This window comes from Arachis hypogaea, chromosome 17, assembly GCF_003086295.3.
Source record: "Arachis hypogaea cultivar Tifrunner chromosome 17, arahy.Tifrunner.gnm2.J5K5, whole genome shotgun sequence".
Taxonomy (NCBI): Eukaryota; Viridiplantae; Streptophyta; class Magnoliopsida; order Fabales; family Fabaceae; genus Arachis; species Arachis hypogaea.
In genome coordinates, this window is record NC_092052.1 from 112,308,545 (window position 1) to 112,322,093 (window position 13,549).

Below are 13,549 nucleotides of genomic sequence, written 5' to 3' on the forward strand. Positions count from 1 at the left end.
CTATCAACTTCATATAAAGACAACTGCATGTGAGTCTTTACCTATTATTATATACTACAAGTATTTATTAAAAAAATAATATTAATAGATATCATATAATCATGAAAAGAAAAAATAAATTATGATTAATAATTTTTTTTATCTTTTTAATATATATATATATATATATTAATAAAATTTAATTAAAATTAATTGAATATAAGTAAATAGAAAATTGCTATATATATTATAATTTGGATATGTATTAGTCAAAAGCAATGTAGCTTGGTGATTAGATTGTCCTTCTTGTTGCAACCCTGGAGTGAGGAGTTCGAACCCTATGTGAGTCATTTTGCCCCTCCCACCTCTATGGCAGACTGCAAGCACAGAAGCTAAGGGCACGATTGCCCGCCAAGTTCAGATAAGGGAATGCCCGAGTTTCAGAGCAGAGGTTAAGAAGCTTTCATTCTACAAGAGGAAGCATCGGGGGTGGATGGTTTTGAGTGCCTATTTATTTTCTATCGGTATCTATGGATTGATCACGAGTCGAAATATGGTTAGAGCCCTTATGTGTCTTGAACTTATACTGAATGCAGTTAATATAAATTTCGTAACCTTTTCTGATTTTTTTGATAGTCGCCAATTAAAGGGAAATATTTTTTCTATTTTTGTTATTGCCATTGCAGCCGCTGAAGCTGCTATCGGACCGGCTATTGTTTCTTCAATTTATCGTAACAGAAAATCAACTCGTATCAATCAATCGAACTTGTTGAATAACTAGTATTTATATTATTTATATTGAATAAAACTAGTATTTATATTGAATAAATAGGACGCTGGAGCTTATAGAGACCATGGTGGACTTGCAGAACCCAGATACATCGTAGTTTCGCCTTCAGTTGGGACCAACCGGTTCGGTTCGGTTCGGTTTTTACCAGATTTGACCGGTTTTAACTGGTTCGTTACGGGTTCAACTGGTTTATTCCGGTTCTCTGCCTTGAACGATCCTAACCTTGGATCGGACCGGTACAGGATCCGGTTTATCGGTTTTCCAATTGAACTGATCGGTCCGGTCTGATTTTTGCAACTATGCTGTGAACCAACGAGATTTGTGATTCAGTTAGAAACTATAACCACCAAAATTGAAAAGTATTGTTGAACCGTTGAATCGGTCGAAAATCAGTCGGTTGAACCGAATCGAAACCCGTCTAGTTTTCAGAAATTTCTCCAAACGACGCTGTTTTGTTTCAAACTTCAAAGAAACTCTAACCAAATTGCAGCACCGTCGCGACCTTACTCACTCACTCACTCCTCCTTCCACCTCAAACGGCAACCCTAGCCTCCACTCACTCACTCACCCTTTCTTAACCAGTTAACCCTAAAGGCCTCCCCAGTCCTGCAATTCATCAACTCATCATCAACACTCATCAGACAGCCACCACTAGCTGCAGCAGGCAGCAGTCCTACCATCGCTGAACTCCTCTCCTCTCCTCTGCCAGAGCTCGTCGTTGCCGCCGGATTTGTGACTGATAGAGGGTGCCGTCGCCGAACGTCTCTGCTACTCACCCTCTTCTCCTCGCGGTGAAATCTCTGCTCGGAGCTCTTCTTCGTTGCCGTCGCAAACTGCTCCTGCTTGGTTGTCTTCTCCTCGCTGTAATGAGCTCTGTTCCCGGCGCATCTCTCTTCAAGCTCTCTCTCTCTCTCTCTCTCTCTCTCTCTCTCTCTACGAGGTCACTGTCAGCGCCGCGTTACTCCGAGCTCACACTCTCTCCGAGCTCACTTTGTCACCGCCGTTCCTCCCTCGGCGTCTTACCAGTAGGCTATTTCTTCAGTTTCATCTTTATCTTCTAGTTAATTTTTAAGATTCTGAGCTGAGTTTGTGTTCTGAAATTGGATTCTAAAGTTATTGTTGTTGTGATTTTGAAGTTATTGTTGGCATGAAGTTTTTTAGTTGTTATAGTTGGTTCTGTTGTTGTCGAATTTGTGTTGCTGTTTCATTGTAGTTACTAATTTGCAATCATATAATTTCCATGGTTTTGAAAACTGGATCGGGACCGGCCAATTGGACCGGTTCAACTGTGAACTGGCAATACAAATGGTTTGATTCTCTGCTCAAAATCGCTCATTCTAAAAGCGGACACAAACTGCTGAGCCGGCCGGTTCGACTGGATTGGAAACCGGCCGGTTTGGATGGAACGACCCCGTTTCGCTTAAATTCCTAGAGAAAAAACACAGAACGCGGGCTCAGTGCTGTGCCTCCCACTACCCCTCTTTCGTTCCTTCCTTTGTTCTTCACTAATCAAGTAATCAGAAAGCTCAACTCAAAGAAAGAAAAAGTGAAAACCCTAGGTAGCCTCCACTGCCGGCGTCCGTCGTTGTCCGAGGCTACTCTCTTCGTCCTTCGGCGTTCTCCAAGTCTCCAACCGCTGTCCGCTCTCAGATTCACCAGTCGCAGGCGCGCAGCCTCTTCCTCGAGCGTCCGTTGTCTTTGTCTGCTTGCCGTCGTCTTCGTCTGCTGACTCTGCTCGCCGTGATGCTCGCCGTTTCAGACCGAAGGTCAGTGCTCACTGCTCACTTGTTCTTCGTTTTTTTTTTTAAACTTTTTTAATGCTCTGTTCAGAAAGCAAATCACAGGATGATTAATTGATTATTGAATGTTTTGTGATTTTATTGAAGAAAACCCTTCTCCATTCAAATCTCCTTCCTTCGAGTTCAGAGATCAGAAGCTCAACCAAGAGAAAAACCCTAGCCTCCACCACCGCCGCAAGGAGCAGTCGTGTTTGCCACCGTCCGCCGCAGTCAGGGCTTGTCTCTTTGAGTCTTCGTCCGCCGCAGTCAGTGCTCACTTGTTCTTGTTTCTTTTTTATGCTCTTTTCAGAAATCATTGAACGATTATTGAATGTTTACGTTTTTATGGAATGATTATCTGGTTAATGATTATTGATTAGCTCTGGCTGCTCTGTTCTGCTGTTGTTTTGTGTTTTGTGATCTTTTTGGGTAGTGATGTGCTGGTTTGTGTTTTACTGTTTTGTGATTTAATTATGCATAAATTGTGACTGTCTTAATAATTAATTGAACTCCAATATTTTGTTCAAAACATTCCCAACCTTGCTGTCCTTGAATGCTGGAAATAGACTGCTTCTGCCTGGGTTGTGGAAATTAGAGCTTTTATTCTAGCACAATAGCATTAATAAATCTAGCCTTTGAATTATTAGTGACTTTTGTGTGTCATTAAGCTTCACAAATTATGCTGCATTATGACTGGCTTAATTCTGAGATTAATTTATTTGTCTTACTTTAAGGTGGATATATGAGTTTTTAAATATGGTGATATGGTGAAACAATTTTATTTTTGATTTACTATCTTATTTTCCCATATACAAGTCCTGAACTATACTTTTGTTGTACACTGCATCCTGCATAGGTTTTTGTTGCATTGAATGGTGCATTTCAATATTTCATACACTTTTGGAGTACTTTGCAAACATGTATAATGCAGCAGTTGTTAGTTAATTAGATTTGGACTTGAAACAGTATATTTTGTATACTAGCTGGGCTACTTAATCTTAGTCTTAATTAAAATATAAGGTTAAGGATTTTACAACTTTTGTATTTCTAATTTTACATGTTAAAAACTGATTGTACTAAGAAGCTAGTTAAAAGCATATTTTTTAAAGCTTTGGACTAAAACTGTACGCAAATACATGAAAAGTAGTTTATTTTACTGAAATTGTAGAGTTTTTGAAGAGAAAAGGGTTCATTTCTTGAATGATTGATGCTTCTGTTATTTGAAACTTCAGAGATATAACTACAAAACGATTTTTTCGGTTGAACCACGGTTGAACCGGTTAAACTAATAAACCAATGAACCAATGACTAAAACAGTTCGATGACCGGTCCGGTTCTCAGAACCCTGATAATTTCTGTTACTGATTTTAGATCTGAAATTGTAGTTGATGATTGCTGAATTATTGCTTGATTCTGGCAAGATTGAAAGCATATCTGGTTGTTAGCGATGATTGAACCATCTTAGAGCTTTTCCTTCCATAACTTGAATCATTGAAGGATTAGCTATGCTCCAGTGCTGTTCTGTACTCTCTATATTCTGTATTTTTAGTGTTGATTGAATGATTAGTTCACTGCTGTTTTTTTTAGTTAATTTTTGGAAAAAGATTGTTAATCTTTGTTAAAATTCTGCTGAAATTTTGCTAAAATTGTGATCAGCTGAAACTTATGCTGAAAATTTTGCTAAAAGTTTTTCAGAGTTTCTATTTGTTCATTATGATCAGTCTTTTGTTAGAGAAGAAATAAATGTCATCTTTGTTTTTAATGAAGAAATAGATGAATTGAATTAACTGAATAAACTCAATTAACTAGATAAGTAGATGATCGGATATTTATTATTGGTTTGGTTAATCCAATGAATTTTTTTTGTTTCTTGTGACTATCAAATTTCATATAATATTATAAATTTTATACTTATATAAGTTTCGGCCTTTGATATTTGTTTTTTTATATTTGATTCGTGTTGTATTTAAATGTGATTGAGATTTTAATTGGAATTATACTTTTAATTTGTATATATTTAAGATTTATATCAGAATATATTTATATTTTTATTTATAATTTGATATGTTATTTTATTATAATTCGGTTATTTCAGTTGAACCACGGTTGAACCGGTTGAACTTCTAAACCGATGAACCAATAGCTGAGCGGTTTGATGACCGGTTCGATTTTCAGAACTTTGATTGTACTTGTGAGTTGTGACTGCCACGGTTTTAGAGTCCTTTTCACTGTTTCTCTAACGCCACCGCTAACCACTCAAAACTGCTGCCGAAACAACCATGCTCTCCATTGCAACCCTCAACCCTTCAACCCCATTCAATCACTCCCCAGGTTGCATTGTCCGCCGTATCCTCAACCGTCACTCTCTCCTCCCATCCACATTCTCACTACCATCCAAATCGAATCCCTATTGCTCTTCCTCCTCCTACAGACCCCTCCGCGTGCGCGCCATTGACGCCGCTCAGCTCTTCGACTACGAGTCAAAGCTCGCCAAGGAGTTCACTATCTCCCAGCCCCTCAAGATCGCAATTAGTCCGCCAGGGCCACACCGTCCTCGCCCACTCCCGCTCCGACCACTCTGCCGTAGCCAGAAAGCTTGGCGTATCGTTCTTCCAAAACCCCGACGACCTATGCGAGGAGCATCCCGAAGTGATCCTCCTCTGCTCCTCCATAATCTCAACGGAGCGCGTGCTCCGCACGCTCCCTCTCCAGCGCCTCAAGCGTAGCACTCTCTTCGTTGACGTTCTCTCCGTCAAATAATTCCCCAAGAAACTCCTCCTTGAGCTCTTCCCCCTCCGATTTCGACATTCTCCGCACTCACCCGATGTTCGGACCTGAGTCCGCACCTAACAGATGGACCGGCCTCCCATTTGTCTTCGAGAAGGTTCGTATCCTCGACGAGGAGCACCGTGTTTCTCGCTGTGAGAAGTTCCTCAATGCGTTTGCCAGAGAAGGTTGCAGGATGGTGGAGATGAGTTGCGAGGATCACGACCGTTATGCTGCCGGTTTGCAGTTCATTACTCATACCGTTGGAAGGATTCTTGAAGGGTTGATGTTGGAGTCGATGCCGATTAATACGGAAGGGTACAAGAGTTTGTTGGGGTTGGTGGAAAACACTGCTGGGGATAGCTTTGATTTGTATTATGGTTTGTTCATGTTTAATAAGAATTCTTTGGAGGTGCTGGAGAAGCTTGATTTGGCGTTTGAGGATCTCAGGAAGCAGCTCATTGTGCGGTTGCATCACGTGGTCAGGAATCAGTTGATGGAGGACGGTGAAAGGTTGCAGCAGCGGGATGGAAGTAACAGCCATGCATTACTCCGGCAAGTTCGTAATGGATCTGCATTGCTACATTCTAGGTATTTGATATTTGGAACTTGAAAAATCTCAGGGATTTTGCTACATTGTGTGAATATTTCTGATTGATGTTTTAGAGAGTGTCCGTGTTTGTTGAGATTGAGAGCAAGCAACTTAATCATTTTGAATTTGGAAGATGTTCTTGTGATGGGAAAATGGTTAATACATAATAATGATTAATGAGTAATGATGCTAATAATGCAGATCCAATGATGATGCGCTGCTAAGTAGTTCCGTTTCAAACAATTATAGCTTGTCTGATGAGAACACAAAGCTTAAGATTGCAATCGTTGGTTTTGGAAACTTTGGTCAGTTCCTTGCAAAAACTATAGTTAGTCAAGGTCATGAGGTTTTGGCGTATTCTAGATCAGACTATTCTGATGTGGCTCGGGAGTTGGGGGTTTCATATTTCAGCGACGCAGATGATCTTTGTGAGCAGCATCCAGAAGTGATCTTACTCTGTACTTCCATCCTTTCGACGGTTAAAGTTCTTAAATCATTACCTTTCCAAAGGTTGAAGAGAAGTACATTGTTTGTTGATGTACTATCCGTCAAAGAGTTCCCTAGAAACCTCTTCCTTCAACACTTGCCTCCTGATTTTGATGTTCTCTGCACACATCCCATGTTTGGGCCGGAGAGTGGAAAGAATGGCTGGAAAAACCTTCCTCTTGTTTATGACAAAGTTAGAATTGGGAACGAAGAATCAAGAATATTGCGATGTTGTCAGTTTCTCGACATTTTTGCTAGTGAAGGATGCCGGATGGTTGAAATGTCTTGTGCTGAGCATGATTGGCATGCAGCTGGATCCCAGTTTGTTACACACACAACAGGAAGATTTTTAGAAAAACTGGGGTTAGAGACAACACCAATAAACACAAAGGGTTATGAAACTTTGTTGAGTTTGGTGGAAAATACCATGGAGGATAGTTTTGATCTGTACTATGGTTTATTCTTGTATAATTTAAATGCAATGGAGCAACTAGAAAGATTCGATTTGGCTTTTGAATCATTGAAGAAGCAGCTTTTCGGACGATTGCATAGGATCTACCGAAAGCATCTATTTGAAAATGAAGAACAGATCCTTGCTTTGCCAGAGAGGTCTACGCTGCCAGAGAAATCTGAAGGCAGTAATGTATCATCACCTCTTTCAAAAACTGTAGACACCAAATGAATTAATGCCAAAGATTTCCATCTCATTGGTAAGCATTGCAGACCCCAATTATTCTAATAGTAGGTTTAAATAAATTTGTTAATTCTAAAATTTCACATTCAATCATTCTTGGAGTTTGGCTGCTCTGTCCCATTGAAATTAAAAGAAAAATGTTGTAATTTTCAATATATTTTAACTCCCCTATATTTCTTAGTTTTCATTCCATGTCTAGCTTGCTGCATCGATACCAGTGGTGCTGGATGATCATGTATTTAGGTGCCAATGCAGTTATTGGCGTTAATTGTAGACTTAAGAGTTCTGAATCCTAAGTGAGATAAAGCGCAGTCTAGTGGATAAGCATCCCGTGTTAGCGTAGGGTTCGGGAAAGAGTCGCACCAAAGGATATGATGTTCGCAGCCTAACCTAATAATTAAATCAGTGGCTGTTTTCACGGCTTTAACCCGTGATCTTGGGTTCACACGGAGACAACTCAATCTTTGTTCTAAAGCTCCCCTTCCGAATCTGAAGTGAGATATTCATTGAAATGAAAAATGTAGATACTTTAGATAAAAGTTGGATGCCTATAGGAATTGAGTGACTTAAAATGCAAATATTCACTTGGTATAACGTAAAAGCAGGAAATGATCATGAAAACTGCTGTGAAGTGTGATCACGGACAATGCTGAGGGATGGCAAAAAAATCCGCGCCCATGGATGCCCGCTGGGATTACCTGTGACGAGGAGGTTAACGGGGACCCTTCAAAATTTCTACGGGGACGGAGACCCACCCCCATGAATAAATGGTGACGGGTGCGGGGATCGAGGTACCCGCCCCACGGGACCTACGAAATCTCCACGAAAAATAATTTACTTAAATGTCCTTATGTATATAAGTTTTGTAAGTAACTCTAATTCATTTTATTTTAATTTATATGTTGGAAATTTTATGTGTATGTTATTATGTTAAATTTGTGTTTGAATTATGTGTGATTTGATATATTTGGTTGAATTATATTAGATTTTATTATATTTGTGTTAATTATCTTTTAAAAAAAATTAAAACTTAATAATATCCAATTATTCATAAATTTTGAATCATCTTGTTAGTAACAAGTTTAACATTAATGATAGGTATATTTCAGGGCTAAGGTTATCTTTGGATTGAATGCTCTTGTGGGAAGAACCATACAATCTGGTTCTGCAGTTGGACCATGGAACTTCTCCAATGCCGAATCTTTTATCCGTTACACTGCAAGAAAGAATTACAGCATTGCTGGTTGGGAATGTGGTAAGTGTTAAGTGTATGCGCCCTCATTACATATATGCTAAAGTAGTAAGCATCAGTGTAATTGATTCAATAAGACTAAAATTAAAAATGGTGATTTTAAGACTCATTATTTTTGTCACATAGCAGGATTTCACATTGAGTTTCTAACACAAACATTGCAAGTCTTTGTACTCATTTTTATTTTATATATCTAAACAAGACATCTTTTCACCATTGGGTAGAATGTGTGATCTATATGGTAAGTCTACACCCTCAACCAATGGTAGAAAGGTATGTGTGAGTTTGTATAATGAGCACACACTATTTTTCTGAAGAGAATGACACTTGAAAGCTAAAATGAAATAGTCCACAATAATGTGCTGCTTAGGGTAGGGTACCTATAATAATCTGGATTTGGCACAAAAGTAGTAGTGTTTAGTAAACCATAGTTTCCTCCAACCAAACTCTGTCTGCAGTATGTTCTGGTGTCATAAACAGCTGACATTCCAAGCTGAATCCAAATACCTGTGTTATGATGTATTAACATTAGAGCAAATGCTTGTAGAATCTCCAATGACAAAAAATAAAAAAATAAAAAATAAAATAAAATAAAATAAAAATGGAAAAAAAAAAATCAAGGTTAGTTAAACTAACCAGAAGCTGTAGACAAATGCATCAGACACAAGATGGTGGCCACTGTTGTAAGCCCCTCCTGCCTCACCAACCCATGCTTTTGCTTTGGTTGCTGATTTTTGAAGTATGTTTTTGAGGCCACTGAATGTGCTAGCCACTCATCAAGATATGATGGATCAAGAATTTTTTCAATTAGGTGCTCATCATGTAAGATAAAGTAGTAGCTTTTGTTATAACCAAAATTCATAAACATTGGTCAAATATTATAACATTAGTATTCCTATTTGGTGGATGATACCTGGTCCAAGGTTATATGTGTGATGAGATACCACATCAACAGATTTACCAGATTTGTTTACAAATTCCTGGAACCAATTTGCATCATAGAAGCCACCTGGAGAAATGACCAGTGGCATATGCCTAATCCCTCTATATACATCATGAATTATGTTTCTTAAAGCAGCAATATCAGAAGCATATTGATTTGCAGAAACACTTGTTCCAACTCCACTCCCACACAATTCATTGCCTGCACAAGCAAGAAGGAATTCATTTATACAATTAATTCTATTGAGGGAGACATGCTATTTTTGTTTTGCAAAAAGTACTTGAAAGACTTGCAATGTTTGTGTTAGAAACTCAATGTGAAATCCTGCTATGTGACAAAGATCATTTTTAATTTTAGTCTTATTGAATCAATTACACTGATGCTTGCTACTTTGGCATATATGTAATGAAGGAGCATACACTCACCAAATTCCCAACCAGCAATGCTGTAATTCTTTCTTACAGTGTAACGGATAAAAGATTCGGCATTGAAGTTCCATGGTCCAATTGCAGAACCAGATTGTATGGTTCTTCCAGCAAGAGCATTCAATCCAAAGATAACATTAGCCCTGAAATATACCTATCATTAATGTTAAACTTGTTACTAACAAGATGATTCTTGTTTAGTGCTAAAAAGATAGACAGAGAGAGACACAGAGGGAAGGAAACAACTTAAAAGGGAGAACTGATTTTTACCCTGCATTTTGGAAAAAGCTGTTTAGCTCATCCATCTATGCATTGGTAAGCATCCTTCAGTGAATCCAAGTAACTTAGAGGAGCTGTTAAACAAAAGGAGTACATGGTTTTGCACTTTCTTCAGTCCCATATATGACCTTATCTTACAAGGTGCCCCCTACCCTAATATTCAGAAGTAATGATCCTTAATAAGCTCCTAGGAAAAAGGTGGTCCCCATATGAATAAAAGAAAGAAGAGGTAACTTCTTGTGAATATTATAGAGATGTCTATTCTTTCTTACCTTTTACTGCGTTTAACAATATTTTGTTGTTGAGGTCCCGCAAGAAATGAAAATTAAAAGGTGTAAATTCCTCGCTCTCACTTTTATGCTACATACAGATTCTAAATGTATGAATGTTAGTCTGAGAAGTCACTACAGCATCATTCCATAAATGGGAAAAAAGAATATTATCACAGAATGATATTCAGAGCTCAAGAAAAAAGAAGGTATAACACAGCAGCAGAAACAATCTTTAGTTATCATTATGTTGGAATAATTTGCAGCAGTGAAAAATTTAAGCGGAAAAAAGAATAATAATTAGACAGATTCAAATAGCACAGTACAAAGAAAGAAAGAAAGAATACCAGGTTGAGAAGAGAAGCATGACCCCAGCGACATGTTCCATAGTCACATTTCTGAGGACGCCACCAATCAAGAGTCGCACAGACAAAATCATCATCAATCCTTCCAATGTGAGATTTCCCAAGTATCATTATTCCTTTCACTGCCTCATGTCCACTACTTTCCCTTCCATGCATAGCATTCACTCCAGTGAAGCTCAACAAACTCTCCACCAAGTAGAACAGACCCACAAACCTTATCATCAAAGAACCCGCACTTCTTTTTCTTTTTTGGTTAACAGTGTGCACTTAAGTTGGAACCATTTCAGCATGTATAATGTTAGGGACTTGGGAGAACGAATACAGGCCCAAATTTAAATGGGATTAAACATTAAAATTGTGGGTCTTAACGAAAAGCGAATGTTGTGGGTCTTATGCATCTTTCCGAATCACTATCAAATATTTAAAACCTTTCTGCAGGCACCAAAACTTAAGCCAACCAGGTGTACCACTTTGGACTTACATTGACCACAAACGAACAATTTACAAAAAAGAAAAAAAATTATTAATCCATTTTTTTTTCTCGAAAAGGATTATATGATCTATTAGAATTTTGATTAATCGAATTTCACCTAACCAGCAAAGGAAATTATTTCACAACGATAAAGTACTAAAATAAACAATGTACTACTTAATTATTAAATTGATATTTCAGCTTAGTTAACGATAGGTATCAGGATTTTGCATTGTTCATTTGCAGTGATACTTAATTGTAAATTATTATAGGATAGATCAACAATTCATATGGTATATAATTCACTATATTATAAAATAGGAAGCAGTTCTGGTATTCTTACGTACAAGCGAAATTTTATTGTTCTGTTCAATATAACCACTAAGATACGCTATAAATTATTCATTAAGTGGAGATACAAGAAAGCTTTCATTGAGTGAAAATAACGAGAAGGAAGTTCAAAGATGTCACGCAATCGGTTAAAAAGTTATTATGTTAATACATTTCTCACCATTTTTAAACTAACAACTTTTTTTTTACCAAAGATAGGAGACTCAAACCCGCAACCTCTTAATTGAATATGGGGAGACTATGCCGTTTGAGCTATAACTCATTGGCCACTAACAACTTCTTTAATATCATCATTATAATATTTATGTTATAATATGTAATTTATAAACCAAAATTAAAGTATTATAATTTTAAAATTTAACATTTTAAAAAAGAAAGCGTCGAAAAATTTCGATTATTAAAAAATAAACATCAATGCTAATAGTACATCACTTGATTAATATAAATGGCCTGTTATGTCAATTTTAGAAAATATATAAGTAGATATTGGTAGGAAATTTTAGTCTTTAATAATTTGGACTTCTTTTGGACATATAGTAAAAATATTTAGATGACAAAAGATCTGAAATTATATACAACTAGATTTAGATCTGTGTAAAATTAAAATAAAGGAGGAGGGTTGTGTTAGGTCTTCGGTAACCAACATAAAAATATAGTCGAACCCCATGACATGAATCAAAGACATTATTGCACTAAAGCTAGGTCGTTGCCCGGAAGCAACGCGCCGTATGGCTCGAGTACGGTGTCAAAGCAAGAGCCGCTGCATCGGTGCCCGGATGTAGTGTTAAATGAGAAAGGGTTCTCGCGTTTTCGTGAACGGACGAGGGTAAATAAGCTAGTTCACAAAGTAAAAGGTAAAGTTCGAAGCGACAGAAGGTTGAGATTTGGGACATGGAACATAGGCACTTTAACAGGAAAGTCCATGGAGGTGGTGGACACCATGACAAGGAGGAAGATTAACATTATGTGCCTACAAGAAACGAAATAGGTTGGTGCAAAGGCTAGGGAGTTGGATACTTCTGGTTTCAAACTTTGGTACACAGGAAAGGTGAAGAATAGGAACGGGGTTGGAATAATTGTGGATAAGCAGTGGAAGAAGGACGTAGTGGATGTCAAGAGGGTGGGAGATCGGATCATCTCTATCAAACTTGTGGTGGAGGGAGGTGCTTTCCATGTGATTAGCGCTTATGCACCGCAAGTGGGTTCGGACGAACAACACAAGATAAGGTTTTGGGAGGATCTAGAGAGTTTGGTTCAAGGCATACCTTTGGGAGATAAGATTTTCTTAGGAGGAGATTTAAATGGCCATGTTGGGAGAGAAGTGACTGGATATGGGAGTATTCACGGAGGCCATGGTTTCGGGGTGATCAATGCCGAGGGTAAAACTATTTTAGACTTTTTCTCAACCTTTGATCTTCTCATCGTAAATACATGTTTTAAAAAGAGAGACGAACATCTTATAACCTATAAGAGTGGCATGACAAGCTCTCAAATCGACTTCTTCTTGTTGAGGAGAGTCGACCGAAAATTTTGCATTAACTGTAAAATTATTCCGGGAGAGAGTTTGACAACACAACATAGGGTGCTCGTCATGGATTTTCGCGTTGAGCAAAAGTTGAGAAAAAGACATTATACGAAAAATCCAAGGACGAGGTGGTGGCGGATGAAAGGTGAGGAACAAAGAAACTTCCTAAGACGGGTAGGAGAAGAGGCAAAGTGGGATAGGAATGGAAGCGCGGAAGAGATGTGGAGGGAGATGGCAGAAGTTATTAGAAGAACAGCAAAAGAAAGTTTTGGTGAATCTAAAGGAATAGGACCAAGAGACAAGGAGTCCTGGTGGTGGAATGCGAGTATACAAGAAAAGATAAAGATAAAAAGGGAATGCTTTAAAGAGTGGTCTTTATGCCGCAATGCAGATAATTGGGAAAAATATAAGACGGCTAAGAAAGAGACAAAAGTGGCTGTAAGTGAAGCAAGAACAAGAGCATATGAGGGTCTCTACCAGTCTTTGGGCACGAAAGAAGGAGAAAACTGTATATATAGAATCGCAAAGAGCCGGGAAAGAAGAACGAGAGATTTGGATCAGGTTAAGTGCATAAAGGATAAGG

At 38.1% G+C, this 13,549-nt stretch overlaps 1 protein-coding gene, 1 long non-coding RNA gene and 1 pseudogene across 8 annotated transcripts; 2 read left to right on the plus strand and 1 right to left on the minus strand.

Annotated features, from left to right (window-relative positions):
* Positions 1-2,675: 2,675 nt before the first annotated feature.
* Positions 2,676-8,371, plus strand: LOC140181022 (uncharacterized). The gene is made up of 2 exons (XR_011875520.1): positions 2,676-2,813; positions 8,184-8,371. It is a non-coding gene; the product is annotated as an uncharacterized lncRNA (long non-coding RNA).
* On the plus strand, positions 2,677-8,032 carry LOC112764042 (arogenate dehydrogenase 1, chloroplastic-like; annotated as a pseudogene).
* Positions 8,372-8,449: 78 nt separating the features above from the next.
* On the minus strand, positions 8,450-10,933 carry LOC112764043 (heparanase-like protein 3). Of its 7 annotated transcripts, none has more exons than XM_025809567.3 (7): positions 10,601-10,841; positions 10,257-10,357; positions 9,976-10,058; positions 9,706-9,848; positions 9,251-9,481; positions 8,974-9,102; positions 8,450-8,844 (listed from the first exon to the last, which is right to left on the minus strand). In XM_025809567.3, exons 3-7 carry the CDS (start codon positions 10,008-10,010, stop codon positions 8,672-8,674), a joined length of 711 nt encoding a protein of 236 aa, XP_025665352.1. In that variant the 5' UTR covers positions 10,011-10,058; positions 10,257-10,357; positions 10,601-10,841; the 3' UTR covers positions 8,450-8,671. The 7 variants fall into 7 exon arrangements, with proteins under 7 accessions (XP_025665352.1, XP_025665351.1, XP_072079390.1 ...); XM_025809566.3 differs by having other exon boundaries at positions 9,976-10,137; positions 10,601-10,796; XM_072223291.1 differs by having other exon boundaries at positions 8,481-8,844; positions 8,974-9,109; positions 9,976-10,137; positions 10,601-10,883.
* Between the last annotated feature and the right edge of the window lie 2,616 nt (positions 10,934-13,549).